At 38.1% G+C, this 15,223-nt stretch overlaps 1 protein-coding gene across 3 annotated transcripts; it reads left to right on the top strand.

Annotated features, from left to right (window-relative positions):
• Positions 1–807: 807 nt before the first annotated feature.
• On the top strand, positions 808–15,198 carry nptna (neuroplastin a). 3 transcript variants are annotated; one of them, XM_023955712.2, is made up of 8 exons: positions 808–1,129; positions 8,286–8,463; positions 8,542–8,636; positions 9,289–9,422; positions 9,939–10,212; positions 12,213–12,222; positions 14,091–14,167; positions 14,291–15,198. In XM_023955712.2, the coding sequence occupies exons 1-7, from the start codon at positions 1,039–1,041 to the stop codon at positions 14,149–14,151; spliced, it is 843 nt and encodes a 280-aa protein (XP_023811480.1). In that variant the 5' UTR covers positions 808–1,038; the 3' UTR covers positions 14,152–14,167; positions 14,291–15,198. The 3 variants fall into 3 exon arrangements, with proteins under 3 accessions (XP_023811480.1, XP_011474294.1, XP_078804705.1); XM_011475992.4 differs by having other exon boundaries at positions 12,201–12,222; XM_078948579.1 differs by lacking the exon at positions 12,213–12,222.
• The last annotated feature ends 25 nt before the right edge of the window (positions 15,199–15,223 follow it).

Raw genomic sequence — 15,223 nt, 5'->3', positions numbered from 1 at the left:
CCCCGTAGTCTAAAACAGATAAAAATGTTGCCGTCACAAGCTGCTTTTTTACCTCGAAAGAGAAGCAAAGCTTATTTCTAAAAAAGAAAACCCAGTTTCAGTTTTAGTTTCTTTACAACATTTTCAATGTGGGGCTTGAATGTTAAGAAATCATCAAGTAAGACCCCAAGGTATATGTACTCATGTACTTGCTCTATAGCATCTCTGTGAAGAGTGAGAATCTTAGAGAGATCTTCTGGCACCTTTTTGGTATTAGAAAAGAACATGAATTTGGACTTTTCAGCATTTTGGACAAGTTTGAATTGCAGAAGTGTAAGCTGCCCATTATCAAAAGCTTTCTGCAAAGATTCTACTGCTTTTGCTGGAGTTGGTCCAAAGCAATAGATAATTGTGTCATCAGCATAAAGATGAATATTGCCATCTTGAAGTTAGAATCTTTAAGTTTGTGTTAAAACTGAACCCATACATTTTGTCATTTAAACAGCTGAAAATCCTCCTTCTTCCACTTTCGGCTTCTCCCATCTGGGGTCGCCACAGCGAACAAGTCGCATGGCAAATTTGGCAAAATAATCAGGTGTAATTGCTTGTCACAGACAACTTCCTGTTCAGAATTTTAACTGTTCAACTTCCCAAATGACTATGAAAAAGTTCCTCAATTGATTTTTTCAAAAGCTAACTAAGATAATACATTTTTTCTTTATAAATGAACGATTTTTTTACATTTAATTTATTAATTTTTGCTCCATTTTATGATTGGACGTGTGAGAGGCACCAGCTTGTCTCTGAGCTTCTTCAAGATCTCGCGGGATTTCAGGTCTTACCAGGAGGGAAAAAAAAGGAAAAAGGTGATTCCCTGTCGGCACCGGGCTGGCAGCAGAGCAGCACAGGTAGTCAGCGGCAACTCCCGCTAATCTACCCAGCGACACCTCCCGTCTCTGGGGTGGGGGGAGAAGTACCCGGAGCCTCGGAGAATCCGTCCCGCATCACCACCATAGCCCGTTCAGGTCAGCGGATCGCTGTCAAACGCCGCCTCCGAAGATGATACCTGGCAAGCGAAGAGCTGCGGTCATGCTCCTCTCTGCGGCGATAGTCGGAGCGATGCTGATGCAGCCCGTCCGCTCCCAGAATGGTAGGACATACATTTTTTTTTATTATTGAAAAATATCAAATAATAGTACAATGCAGAGCAAAAAAAGGCTTCTTCAATGGGGGACTAGCTTCTGCGTTGGTTGGTTGAGGAATTTTAATGACTGCGGCCGTTAGAAAAACAATTAACCGGCAGAGCAGTCAGATAATCCCTTCACGTTACTGTAAATTAACCGCTTCTGGCCTGTCAGCCAACAAAATAAATAAATGAAAAGTCTACATGATGGTCAATGAATGATTAACACTCTGCAATCTGTTTTTCTCCGGGATGAAGTGGGCCAACAGCGAGGCCTGGACGACGATGTCCCTAAAATGTCCTTTGACGCGTGGACTTGAATACTGAGTCGATCAGGCATGAAGGACAAGTTCCGCGCTTTGGTTTTTGGCACATCGGTGCGTAATTGCGCCGCACGGAAGTTTAATAATAATCCTCCCATCATCAGCATCCTGCTCAGATGCAGCCATGGCAGGTGCCCCCAGCCCTCCTCTCATCCTCCTCCTCCTCCTGCTCCTGCTGCTGCTGCTGTAGGCTGAGAGGCATCAGGCTGGAATGTGGGCTTTTATTTTGTAAATTTGAGATGTAGGACTTCAGGAGCGTCTCTGGAAATAGCATCAGTCCATTTTGCTGCATGCTGCTATTTATAGAGCAGATATGCTGCGCTGGGCTTTAATGTCCTCCTGCAACACTGAATGTGTTAACTCTTTGCTGAGACATGCTGCACTGCAGAACCACATTGATCTCCTGACATGCTTCTCCATAAGTCTCATCCCCACCAAAGAGATTAGGGCAGACTAACCTTCTCCCTGCATGTGAGGAGGAGGAGGAGGAGGAGGAGGAGGATGAGGAGGAGGAGGAGGAGGAGGAGGTGGATTCCCATACAAGGTTTACTGGATCTTGCAGGAGAAGCTTTGGACTTCTCTGGAGTGTGTAGACTGTTGTTACATGTTTATTCTGCGTGCCCACTCTCACCATGACATCCACAGGGAGAGCCTGAGCTGACACAGTCCACACTCCCTCAGCTGGTTTCAGTCTAACAGAAAACTAAGGTGCATACTTTATACTCTACTTTTGTTGTCTCACACAGATGGTTTGGTCCAAGTGAATATGCCAATACTGGACACTATGGCATAATGTTCCTTTTGCATAGGGGCTGCATTTCAAGATAAACTAGTTTGGACAAGGATGCGATTTCAAAAAAGGGTTTTCATTTTGTATCCAACTTATGCAAAAGTCAAAGAAATGGTTTGGTGTTTTTTTTTTTTAAATCCAACATTTAAATTATTTACTATCTAATCTTTAAAGAGCCACTCAGACAAACATTTTGTTTTAGGTGTTTTTAACATGCACTTGTAGCATTTTTCTCATGATGGAGGACATACATTAAGAAAACTAAGATTAAAATTGCATTTCTGTGTGTTTCTTTATCCAACTTGTATGTGTGGAGCAGATGACAAAATGCTGTTGGATAAAGCTTGTAGCTGTGATGTATAGGTCCTACAATTGCCAGCACCAAGCTCCCTGCTCTGCTCCTTTTGATACATCCACTTATTGACAAATAGATCCATGTACGTCTTTGTTTTCCTCGTCTGAGAAAACATCTGGGTCAAAACTGTACAGCTGGATAGCTGAAATATTGCTCGCCATTTTTGCTGCACCGTTAAACGTAGGTTGGGGTTCTTGGGGGGCTTTTGGCTAGCAGGAGAGCCTTTTTTTTTAACTGAGTGACGGAAAGTCTTTCTCACAACAAGTCAAAATTCTAACAAACCACTCATGCTCTACAGAAACTATGATTGATTTTGCCTAAAAATGGCACAATCACAACTAAAAGACTTCTGGGAACACTTTTTACTTGGATTGCTTTTCAGTGCTGTACTGACTTTTAATTGTTCAGAACATCAAATAACAGAGGGTAGAAAAAGTTGCACAAAAAAAAATTATATAGATAGATAGATAGATAGATAGATAGATAGATAGATTATCTGCTGCTGAGGGTCAAATGAGCTATACCAAAAAGAAGGATCAAATCAACATAAAAAGAAAATCAGGATATCATCTCTTGAGCTGCATTTTACAACTGTGGGCTGTAGTGATCAGGTCTTAAAATATGCAAATAGGCAGATTCTTTTCCACTTTAAAATGCAGACTATCTGATATTCTTTTTATTTTAGAATTATTATAATACAAATATAGAATGGAAGTATAAAAAAATAGTACAATAATCTTAAATTGCTCATGAGACAACAATAATCATAAAAGATGCTTGTCTTTTTTTTTCTTACCGTTTTGCTTCTGCTTTTTATCTTACGTTTCGGCTCTAATTAGCACTTCCGTTATTTTTACATCAGAGCCAATCCTTCGGTATTGATGACATCTCTTAGGCTTACGGTCTGAAAAACCTCCCTGCTGACCCAAATTTCAAAAGATCTCACTCCTGGAACAGCAGCGAAGTCTCGGCTGATTAAATTAAACTCTAACCATATTTTATCGCACACAAAAAATAATTCAGTCTTACTGTGCTGAATAATTCAAATTTGAAGATGTAATTCAAGTAAAAAAAAAACATCACTGTAACCCTTAAATATTTTCAAAGAAAGTAGAATGATTTTCTAATGTTCAACAGAAAATACAGAGAAAAAAGCACATGCACTCATTAATATTAAAGGCCAACTGCTGTCTGGTTTGTTTGCCGGCCTGAACTTTATTCTCTAAAATTAGCCCAGTTTGAATCAACAGAAAGTTCACAACTCAGTTTAAAACTTTGTTTACGTCAAAAATGTCAGTTATACTAAAGTTATTGTAAAGAAATCTGACATATTTGTTCAAATAATTGGTTAAATTGGTTTAAAACAATTGCACAACATAAAAGTCTATTGATATCAAACAGATTAAATAAAAATATGAGGGTATAAAGCGGCAGTATCAAAACTGCTGTGAAGGTCTGTGCCGTATTATGAAGGAGGTGCCTTTTGTGTTTTTTTCCTAAGTTGACACAATTTCCTGATGTGTCAATGAAATGTCTTTGACACGCTTTCCTCAAAGCGCCGCACACAGTCCAGCTGTCCCTGCTTTTCTCTTTGAGGAGTTCCAAAAATAACATTCAGATGTAAAGTAGGAAGCGGTTCAAGCCCGATCACTGTACGAGTTTGAAGCCGCCGTCTTCTGTTTATCGAACTGGTTAAACGCTAAATATCAATAATGTCTATTAATAAGATGTTTTCTCTGGTGATGGAAAGTTAAATGGACTACTGCTGCTGCTAATGATTCATTTTAAGACCAATGAAATGTAGATCACTGGTTTTCTTGCTGGGGCAAAAATAGAATAAATGGCATATAATTTAGGACGGAAATGTGCCAAAATAATCCAAATTATGAGGACGTTTTGGTATGTAATATAAGAATATTAAGATTTAAACTACATTTCTGACTCTTTATTTACGCAAATCATTGTAAATCAGGAGCAGACATAAAAAATACCAGTTGAAAAAGCTTACAAATACAGTCGGCGGGCCGCAAGCTCCATCCTAATGCATCCACTTGTAGACAAATGGATCCGTGAATGTCTTTGTTTTCCTCGCCAGAGCTAACATCTGGCTCTAAACTGTTGCTTGCCATTTTTGTAGCACTGGTCATGTTAGTTTGGGGTGGTTAGGGGCTTTAAGCTGGCCGGAGAGCGTTTTTTGAGTGACGGAAAGTGGGGGCAGTCTTACTGCGCACCAACGGTCCCACCCAGAAGTTAAAGGCAAATTTTTAGTGAACTGCTGTTGCTCTGTAGAAACTATTTCCTAGAAAGCGACCGATGCTTTCGACCATCTTTTGAGATGAATAAAAACAAACAATTGATAACAGTTTTTATATAAATGCAATACATCTTTGCAAAACATATGTGATACGTAAAGATATGACTAAACATGAGCTTGAGCAAATAAAAGCAGGACATATTGTCCACACGTGCTGCCCAGAGCTGAGGCATGGAGGGACAGGAATGATTCCTCAGCACACATCTGTCCCATCTACTGGGGCGGAAGTCGTGTCTCAGCACTTCCATGCTGAGGTTTTTGACTCCCATCATGCTGTTTCTGTGAACATAATGTACAGTTTATGTCCCGGACTAAAAAGGATGAATTTTTTTAGCTCTATAGCAGGGTTTTAATGACAAGAATGTCTAAATAAGTGTGAGTTTGATTTCAGTATGACTTATTTATGACTGTTTTTGCACATTTTCTTGCTTTATCGCAAAAAACACGCTTCTATGGAAACAGAGGGGGGTCCATCACCACGCGCCCACACTCTCCCCAGAGACCAAGAGCTGGACTGCTCGTCTAAATCTCTCGATTGCATGCTCTCCATGGTTTCTGCAGACCTTTCATACATCTTGCCTCTCATCCCTCTTTCTGTGCAGCCTGAATGAACGGTTTCCCTCTTTTTGGTTTTTGGTTTGTTTGAGAGGGTGGTGTTTTCAGAGGCTGAACACTATGATGCAGCCCATCGCTGAATATTAATCCAGATGAGGTTTGTGGGGCACTAATAATGTTTTCACACATGATTTTCTGAAAACGGCAAGGTCACAGAGAGGACGTTTTGCATTTGAGTGCAGCGCAGGGATGGTGTAAATTTGTATGCCGTTCGTTTGACAGTCACAGCAGCTTGGCAGGGAAGTCCCAGCAGAATAAATGGAAATCTTCACCTGATCCCTTTCAGTGAATGTAACCGATCCTTTTCGATCATCTTGTTTCACACAGCCCTCATTTGGGATTATTTTATTTATTTTTGATTTTTCCCATCATATTTCATGTGTTCAGTTTAATTTGAAACAATGACTAGTATATCATTTTAAATCAAATACTTGTAAATGTTAATATTCTGGATCCTATTTTAGATGTTTTTTTTTCTTTTAAAACACCTTCTCGAGTCTAAAAAGTCTAGAAATTTGTCTTTTTTTCACATTTCTTTTGAATATAAGTTTTCTGATGTGTTTTCTTGTTTGGTCATTTCTTTTATTTAATCTTCTATGTTCTTACCTCTCCATCCTATCCTTTTTTCTTTTGTTTTTTTCTCCACCTGTGCTGCCTATCTGGTTCACGTCAACCAGCTGGCTTCGTCAAATCTCCTCTCTCTGAGACTAAGCTCACAGGCGACACCTTTGAACTGTACTGTGACGTAGTGGGGAACCCAACCCCAGAAATCCAGTGGTGGTACTCTGAGATAAACCGAGCCGACTCTTTTCGGCAGCTGTGGGACGGCGCCCGCAAGCGGCGGGTGTCAATCAGCACCGCGTACGGCGTCAACTCTGTAAGCGTGCTGGGAGTCTCGCGTCTCACGCTGGATGACGCTGGGACCTATGAGTGCCGGGCCAGCAATGACCCACGGCGAAACGACCTCCACCAAAATCCAGCCACCACTTGGATCCGAGCTCAGGCCACAGTCACAGTGCTGCAAAGTGAGTGGTCAGTTTGGAGGAAAGCCCCCCCCTCCAATCTCCATCTCCCCTGTGGATCTGCCTCCTTAGACCTCCCCAGAGGACCACAGTCTTCCTCTGTAGGTATCCCTCCGCCCCTGCCCACCTGGAAAAGGAAGATGACTGACGGCTCCATGCTGCTCACGACTTCCCATGACGACCTCCCTTCATTTCCCCTTTAACAAAAGAGCCTTTAGAACGTACTTTCTTTTTTCTTCCTTCAGTTGTTTTCTCCAAATGTATCTTGTTTTATTAGAGTGGGACTTACTTATAAAAGGGTCTGCCATCTGGTTATTGTAGTTAAATGGTCAAGACTTCTTTATCTATAAAAAACGTACAACTTTATTGTTATTTACTAGAGAGAAAAAAAATCTCTTTTTACAGCAGGATTTTAAAAATGATCCCATTTTTGTTAAATGAAATAACTTTTAAAATGAGACATCTAATCTCAACATCTGAATGGAGAAACCAAATCTTGAGTGTAAATAAAATAAAAATAAAAAAAGCTGGCAAAAAGAAGATGATGATCGGGATTTAAAAAACTCAAACTCTTCTAAGACTGAGTTGAGGTTTGCAAAATAAATATTCAACTTTTGGAAATGGATTCAGTTTAAGAAAATGCATCTGTTGAATCTGGTGCTTAAACTTCTAATGACCGGGTGTCCACATGCGTGGACATCACATGTTTGGCTATATTACCACAGTAGTTAATTCTGCTGTCGAAGCCAAAATAACAAAGAGAAATACAAAAAAAAACATATCAAACAAGAGCTCGGGTCTTAAAAGTTTAAAAAAGATAAAGAAAAGAAAGAAAGAAAGAAAACCTTTGAGTTTGTTTTATTAATGGGATTAATCGTAGATAGGTTTTAAATGCGTTATTCTGTATATCCAAATAGTTTAAACAAAATCCATATTCCAGGAAACATCCTGCCCTAAATCCTCCCAAAGAAGCTTGGCTGACAAGCTGACAAGAAATGAATATGCAAATGTTCATTATAAGATGTTATCAGCCAATCGGATAACAGACAATGCAATGGAGAGATCAGAAAAAAACCAATGTCGGCAAGCTGTGAGGTTGAAGGGCTGCTGACTTTTCAGAACTAGATTTCTAGATAAAACAATAATGCTGTGTATTTTTGCCATGCAATATTCTAATGGCAAGGTTAAAACGCATAACCATATGTTTTCATCCATTTACAGCGGAAATTGGCTGTGCCTCACACGCTCACTTTTTCAGGTTTAAAGCCTTCTGCCTTCTAGGTCATTCATTGCATTCAAATACATTGGATTATAGTGTATTTACATGTAAAATGTCTCTGTTCTTTTCAGTTCTATCGTATAAAAGAATAACTTGCTAAGTCAACAGTCACAAAGGCTGATGTTGGAAGCTCTGGGTCTCTCATGCAGGGTTCAAATGTGGACTTTAGATGTTACAGGCTTTCCCCAAAACTCCTTATTTGCTTTAAAAAAAAAAAGATTTCACCAATTCCATTGAGACTAAAAATGAACAGACTTGTGTTTCAAGATAATTATCCTCCCACTTTCTTATGTTCTTTGCTTGAACAGTTGTTGCCTGCGGAGTCTGACTGAGCTCTTTGTTCATTTCCGTCTTCCAGAAGAGTCTCAGCCACGAGCTCTGCTGGGCATCACTTCTGTTTTTGCTGAGCTATCTCTCTGTTGCAGAGCCGTCCATTGCTGCCTCTGAGAATGTCCTCCTAACATTTGAGGAAGGCAGCAGTCCAGGCATTGTGCTGCAGTGCAATCTGACCAGCTCCTACAGCGCCCACAAGGAGAACTTCTGGATGAAGAACGGGGAGGAGATCCCAGAGACCCGCCAGGACAACAAGAACATGGAGCTCAAGTAGGAAAGCAAACGCGGAAAACTGTCCGTGTGCGTGAGTGTTGAGTTTTAAACCTGCGGTCTGGTTTTGATCTTCAGGCTGGATAGACCAAGAGCAGATGCTGCTGGAGTCTATGTGTGCGTCTACACCTTTGACAACGCCCCCCCAGCCAACGCCACCATCGAAATCAAATGTAGGTTTTAAAAATTGCCCCCGCGCCCGTGTTCTGTCAGGATCTGTGATTTCAAACAACTCTGCTGCCTGCTCGGGGGTGAGCAGCGCCCTTGACGCCTCCGTCCAGCCAATGGCCTGCTCAGTGGCAGCAGATGGTGTCTTGTTTGTCTGATGGCAGGGGATTATGTCTCAACAGTAAAATCCGGTCAGCCTTTTCTGCAGTCACACAAGCGTCGCTATGCAAGAAAATTGGATTTTTGGACAGTTTACTGATTATTTGATGGGGAAATTCTGTTCATTCTGATGGGGGAAAATGCTTTAGGCTTAACAGTTCTCAGTTACGCAGAATTTTGAGAGTATTATATAAAGCTCATGATCATGTTCTACTGATAAATAACCTTTAAAGCTTTCTAACATTAATTTTATTATTGGAAAAAGTGTCATGAAGCAGGCCCAAAACTTTTTTTTAGCCACACGTAAATGCAACATGAACACTTCAATTACAACTATTACGTTTTATTTTTAATGTGTATATTTATTTTTTTATTTCTGTTGTTTGAAAGTACACAAAAAAGGAACACAAATCATGAATTTCCTGTTGGGTTGGGATCTTTTAGGATGGTCTTGAAGGCATTTCCTAAATAAAATACTTGGTATTGTCTGTGTTTCAGCTGTTCCTGTGATCACAGGCCACAAACGCAGTGAGAATAAAAATGAGGGCCAGCGTGCTGTTCTCCACTGTAAGTCTCTGGGCTATCCTCACCCCATTTGGACTTGGCACAAAGTGGACAACGGCGGTTTTAAGGTATGTTTCAAAAATACATAATAACAGATTTGTTTATGTCCAGACAGACTGCAAGGTTGGTTGACAGTGTGTCAGTGCACGTGTGCATGCCTGTGAGCAGCCTCCCTGTTTGGCAGCCATCTACCTGGGTAGAAGGGAGCATTAAAGGTTATGAGGTTAAAATCCGCTTTAGCTTAAGCCACCATTTGTTTAACAACTACAGAGTAGTGTTGTACATGTTGAGTGACTCAGAAGCATTTCCGGTGGAATACAGAGCGATTTTAGGTGCAAAGAAAAAAAATGAATATATATGCCGGTATATAAAGCAAAAAAGAATAAAGGCATGGTGTTTGATTTTAAAGATTCACTCCAAAGGAAACATTTTTTTTGGTGTTTGTAGCATTTTCCTCATGATGGAGGACATATGTAAAGAAAATTGAGCTAAAAAGTGCATTTCTGAGTATTTCTGGCAAGTTGATCATACAGAAACGGCTTCTTCCATGCTGCTCACGAGTTCATCTGCTGTCACTTCAACAGGATATTGACAACTCAACCGGGCGCTTCTTCATCAACAGTCGGGACAACTACACCGAGCTCCACATCGTCAACCTGGACATCAACGCCGATCCAGGCGTGTACGCTTGCAACGCCACAAATGTGATCGGCAGCAATAAGGAAACGTCTGTGTTGAGGGTTCGCAGCCACCTGGCCCCCTTATGGCCCCTTTTGGGAGTTCTGGCAGAGATCATCATCCTCATCGTCATCATTGTTGTGTATGAGAAACGTAAGAAGCCAGAAGATTTACAAGACGGTAAGTCACAGCTCAATCAAGAAAAATTCACTCGATTAGGATAATGCAGATAAAGTTTAACTTTGATCCTTTGTGACATTTTTAGTGTGTTTCTGTGCATCTTGATTGTTTTTTAATGCAAGACCGTTTTTTTTTCTGCTTGGAGCCTGTTTTTTTGTTGTTTTTGTTTTCTGCTTGAAACCCCAGCGGTGTCACAGTCAACCCTGAGCCGTCCTTCAATTATTCAGCAGGTCAATGTTTGACCCAACAGACAGGCAGCGTTACAGAAAGTCGCACCTTGTCCGTACAATGTCCCTCATTAAACATTCATGTGAAATATAATGCTGCAGTTGTGCAGAGGTGGAAAGTTTCAATTATTGATGACTTTCAAGGAATTTTGTGGAGTTCCAAAGATTTTACAAGCTGATCCAGCAGACCAAGCATTGAAATATTTAAATAAGGCAGTGGCTTATTTATATATATATATATATATATATATATATATATATATATATATATATATATATATATATATATATATATATATATATATATATATATATATATATATATATATATATATATATATATATATATATATATATATATATATATATATATATATATATATATATATATATATATATATATATATATGTATATTTTATTATATATATATATATATATATATATATATATATATATATATATATATATATATATATATATATATATATATATATATATATATATATATATATATATATATATATATATATATATATATATATATATATATATATATATGTGTATATATATATATATATATATGTGTATATTTTATTATATATGTGTATATATATATATATATATGCGTATATTTTCAATTCTTTCCATATTTATATTTTGCCAACTTTTACCATTGTAGACTTTCCTGAATTTTCTTAATGCGTTTTTTCTTACTGGTACTTTCATTTTTTTAGCTCAAGTTCTCTAGACATTTTATTTTTGTCATGATTTTTTTTCCCAATTATATTTCTAAAGAGGTGGTTGTAAAATTAAAAACTTAGCTAACATTAAACTTTTTTCACGAGTGTAACATATTAGATTTGTTTCTGTTCCATAACCAAGTTAAGAGGGGTCCTTCCAAAACCCGGAGAAATGTACACCAGTGCCTGAAAGAAAACATACTTATTTGACACTCTAAATAAATTGATTAACTAAAATATCTCCCCTTATATTTCAATTTTCTTTGTTCAATAGGCTTTGGTGGATATTTGTAACAGGCTTTTGTAATATCTCACATGCTCCCCTTTTTCCAACTTGCATAACGTAAACCTTGTTTGTGGTAAGTGTGAGAATTGCATGCTGCCTGACTTTCAGTAAGCATTGAGCCTCATCCTTGTCCAGTTCGCAGCACTCTGAACACACCTCTCGGGCTTCTGTTTTTGTTCGGCATCAGTTTTTTTTAGCTAACGACTCCACCTTTTTGCGTTACACTTATAGTTTTAACAGACGTGAGATGGCATGCAAACGGCTGCGATGGAGTGAAAGCGGCGTGCGTGTTTTCTGAATCATTTCTGCCGTTTGTCTTGCTTTGCTGAGTTGCTGCATTGCATTTGAGGGCTGACAGTAAAAGATCTGCTCCTCAGAGTGAACACTCATTCTTTAGGAGCGCTGCTTATCTGTGCATGACAGCTGCAACTATCAAAGGAGACTATTGCCTGTGTAATTGCCCCAGCGCACATCCATGTGGTCTTTAGCTGTGAAGTGAGCAATCTCGCACTGTAACTTTTTTTTTTATAACTTTTTTTTTTATTATAACAGAAAAGCCTCATTAGATTTCATCCAGTACAGACATTGAAAAAAAAATGTGAAAATGAATCAAAAAGGCTCACAGGACTAAATTTTGTTAAAAACTACTAACTTTAACCATAAATAAATGAAACTCAGTAATGAAGTTCCTCTTTCTGGTTTTCATTTATTTTAATTTTTTCTTGTTGCTGCAGATGATGACCTAGGTGGACCAGTGTAAGTACAAATACCTCCTTTTTACAGCCTGTGTCTGTTTAGTCATCATGATTTGCCACTGTGAAAGTGCTCTGTATTTTAAATGTCCTATTAATGTCAGGAAAATGAAATGAAGCAATTTGACCCAAAAACTCCTGCCTCTATTTTCTCCATGCTCCAGAGGACAGCTGACATTTCTGTTGGGAGATTTTTTTTAGATAGTTTAGCACACCGGTAGTTTGAATACAGATAGGTGTTTCATAGCAAATGGTTATCAACTAGAGTATTGATAATAAGTAGTTTTGACTATATGAACAGGTGATGCAAGACAAGGCTACAAAAAGATTTTTAAAAAATTCGTACAGTGTTGTCTATTTTACTGATATAGTATTATGTTTTATTCATATGAATGGCTTTTATAAGTAACATAATCTGCATATATTTCAGATGACTGATCTGCAGTTGCCATGTTGATTTCTAAAATAGTTATTTTTGACGTAATACTTAAGTAATTCATCTTTGTCATGTGCTTTATCGATATCTTATGATTTTTAATTCTGTCTGATAAAAACCGGGAACCGGATATTGATAAATCATGTAATAAAATGGTTATAGTATAACGGGGTGGGATTATATAAGTTCGCTTCCTTCCACTCCCTTTCAAGCAATATTTATTAATGTCTAATTATCCTAAGTATGATTAGTTACTGTATGAATGTATAACTGATGTTTATATTGCTGTTGTGTATTATTTCTACTTAATTGCTTGAAATAAACCATTTCAAATCAAAAATCAAATCAAAAAATTTGTATTAAACGAATATGAAGATTGTAAAGATTTACAATTTAACAAAAACTGAGAAGTGGATTATCACTTAAATATCCATAGCAAAACCTGATCTTAAAGACCCACTCTGATGGACATTGTGTTTTTAATCATGTTCTTGTAGCATTCTTTTTATGATGGACATATATTAAGAAAATGAACCTAAAAATTGCATTTCTGAGTATTTGACATTAACCTATGCGGGGTGCTCTTGCAGGTTTTGCTCTTTCTGAACGAAAACTATTTGTTTTGTAGAAATGTTGTAAATTTAAAGTTCCTCCAACACAAGTTTGGCAGGGTAATAAGACATGGAAATCACCCACCCCCACAAATCCTTGAAGACTCCCCCTAAATAGTTTGTAATTAGTTGTGAGCTGTTCTTCGTCTTCTGTTTCCTATTCCAGCTGTCAAAAGCAGCCTTGAAGAACAGTACAAGACCTCTAACTCTCTAAAAAGGAAATCTTAAATCAGTAGTTCAGTTGACGCTTCTACCAATGGGAATTTAGTCAACCTGTCATCAGCCTGCACCCTTTATGCTGCTGATTAATCCCCCAGGGTTTGATGTGTGAGCCGGACCCATTCAGATTTCTCCTCCTCAGCCACTCAGGTTTTAGTTTAACTGCAGCACTTGTCACAGATTCTCCATTTTCTTTTTTCGTTGTAGATATCAGCTCATGCACAGTGTATGAAATCATCAAAAACATTTCCACCAGTTAGCTGGATGGAGTTTAGAGCCTGCCTTGCCTGTGACTACACATGGGATTGGCATCAGTCACTTGGAAGAGGATGCAGCAGCATACTGATTTGAATGACTAATTCACTTTAGAAAATGCATGTCATTTTTTTAAGTTGGATCAAAAGCATGCTTCCCCTTGCGAGCCTTTTATGAGTGACTCATGTATTTTCTGAAAAACACAATAGGGCACTATAAGTAATTTAAAAAAAAATATAACATTTAAAATGGGACCTTTTATTATTGAGACCAAAGTTGTGTGATTTCAGCACCAATGTTCACATTTTCTTCAGATAGAAAGTAAAAAGTATGCTTTATTTTCTCCTACAGGAAAACAAACTCAACCAACAACCACAAAGACAAGAATCTGCGGCAGAGGAATACAAACTGAGTAGTGCGCCTGCTGAGTAAGTGTTCAGTCATCAATCTGAATCTCTTGTCTAAAGCTTCTGACCACAAACGCCAAATGAAGATGAAGATTTCTCCAGTCTGTTGTGAAAGTGGGTTAATGTTCTGTTGTTGGTCCGTAGGTGTCATCTGACATGTATTGACCACATGAAGGTTAACAAGAATGGACTCCATATCGATTGTAACATAGGATGTATCTGCCATTAAAAGTATGACTGTTGAGAGGTCAATGAGGCATGCCTTATCATTTTCTTGTGTGAGGCGCATATGTAAACAGATGGTGTTAGCATTATATCCATTGTTGCTGCATGCAGTTGTTAAGGTCTTTTATGATTTATCTTTATTTGAACTCTTCTCGCCTGATTTTACACTTTCTAAAATAATGCATGCAAGCTGTTGACCTTCTGTTCCAAACAGAAATGGCTTCTTTGTTTCTCTGAGAGTTGCTTTAATGTAGAATATCTGTACTGTGAAAAACAAATCTCAGAAATGTATAAGAAAAGGAGGTTATCTGGTATGACAGACGTGTACAGTTTTACCATTCCTCTGCGTACCTTTCACCCCTCTATCAGACAGGATATTTCACATTTTAAGGGCTTTGCAGTGTCCCTCTAAAATTTGGTTAAGGTTTACTTTAATGTATGTATTGTATGTATTAAATCATTACATGTGACATCACTACTAATATAAAAAGTATACATGATAAACAAAGCACTTAATTCAGAATTGGAAAAAAAAATGTATAAATCTACTTAAGGAAAAAAACGGTATTAAATGTTTTAACATTATTTTATAAAGTATGTGTATTGTACAGCATGGCTATTATCCTATGCAATTATTATCCATATCAATATATTGAATATCACTGCAGCTTCTGATTTTTGTGACAAAGCTTTAAACTAGTAGGATCACCATAGAGCATTGATGGCAAACCCCACAGCTGCATGAGCTCTCAGCAGCTGGCACATGTCAAGAAGTCCCAAGATATCCACTCATTTTTAAGAATAAATATCTAAAAAATGAAAGAAAAGTGTTGTGCGTTTATGTTTTGGTTT

Source organism: Oryzias latipes, chromosome 6 (genome assembly GCF_053564925.1).
Source record: "Oryzias latipes strain Hd-rR chromosome 6, Olatipes_Hd-rR_3.1".
In the NCBI taxonomy this organism is placed as follows: domain Eukaryota; kingdom Metazoa; phylum Chordata; class Actinopteri; order Beloniformes; family Adrianichthyidae; genus Oryzias; species Oryzias latipes.
This window is presented reverse-complemented; position numbering and strand designations above follow the sequence as displayed.

Bases quoted from the DNA above. Each gene is read 5' to 3' on its own strand.
- nptna (XM_011475992.4), top strand. From the start codon at position 1,039: ATGATACCTGGCAAGCGAAGAGCTGCGGTCATGCTCCTCTCTGCGGCG. The intron at 8,637-9,288 runs GTAGGTTTTAAA...TCTGTGTTTCAG, and splicing joins CGCCACCATCGAAATCAAAT to CTGTTCCTGTGATCACAGGC. The intron at 9,423-9,938 runs GTATGTTTCAAA...TCACTTCAACAG, and splicing joins TGGACAACGGCGGTTTTAAG to GATATTGACAACTCAACCGG.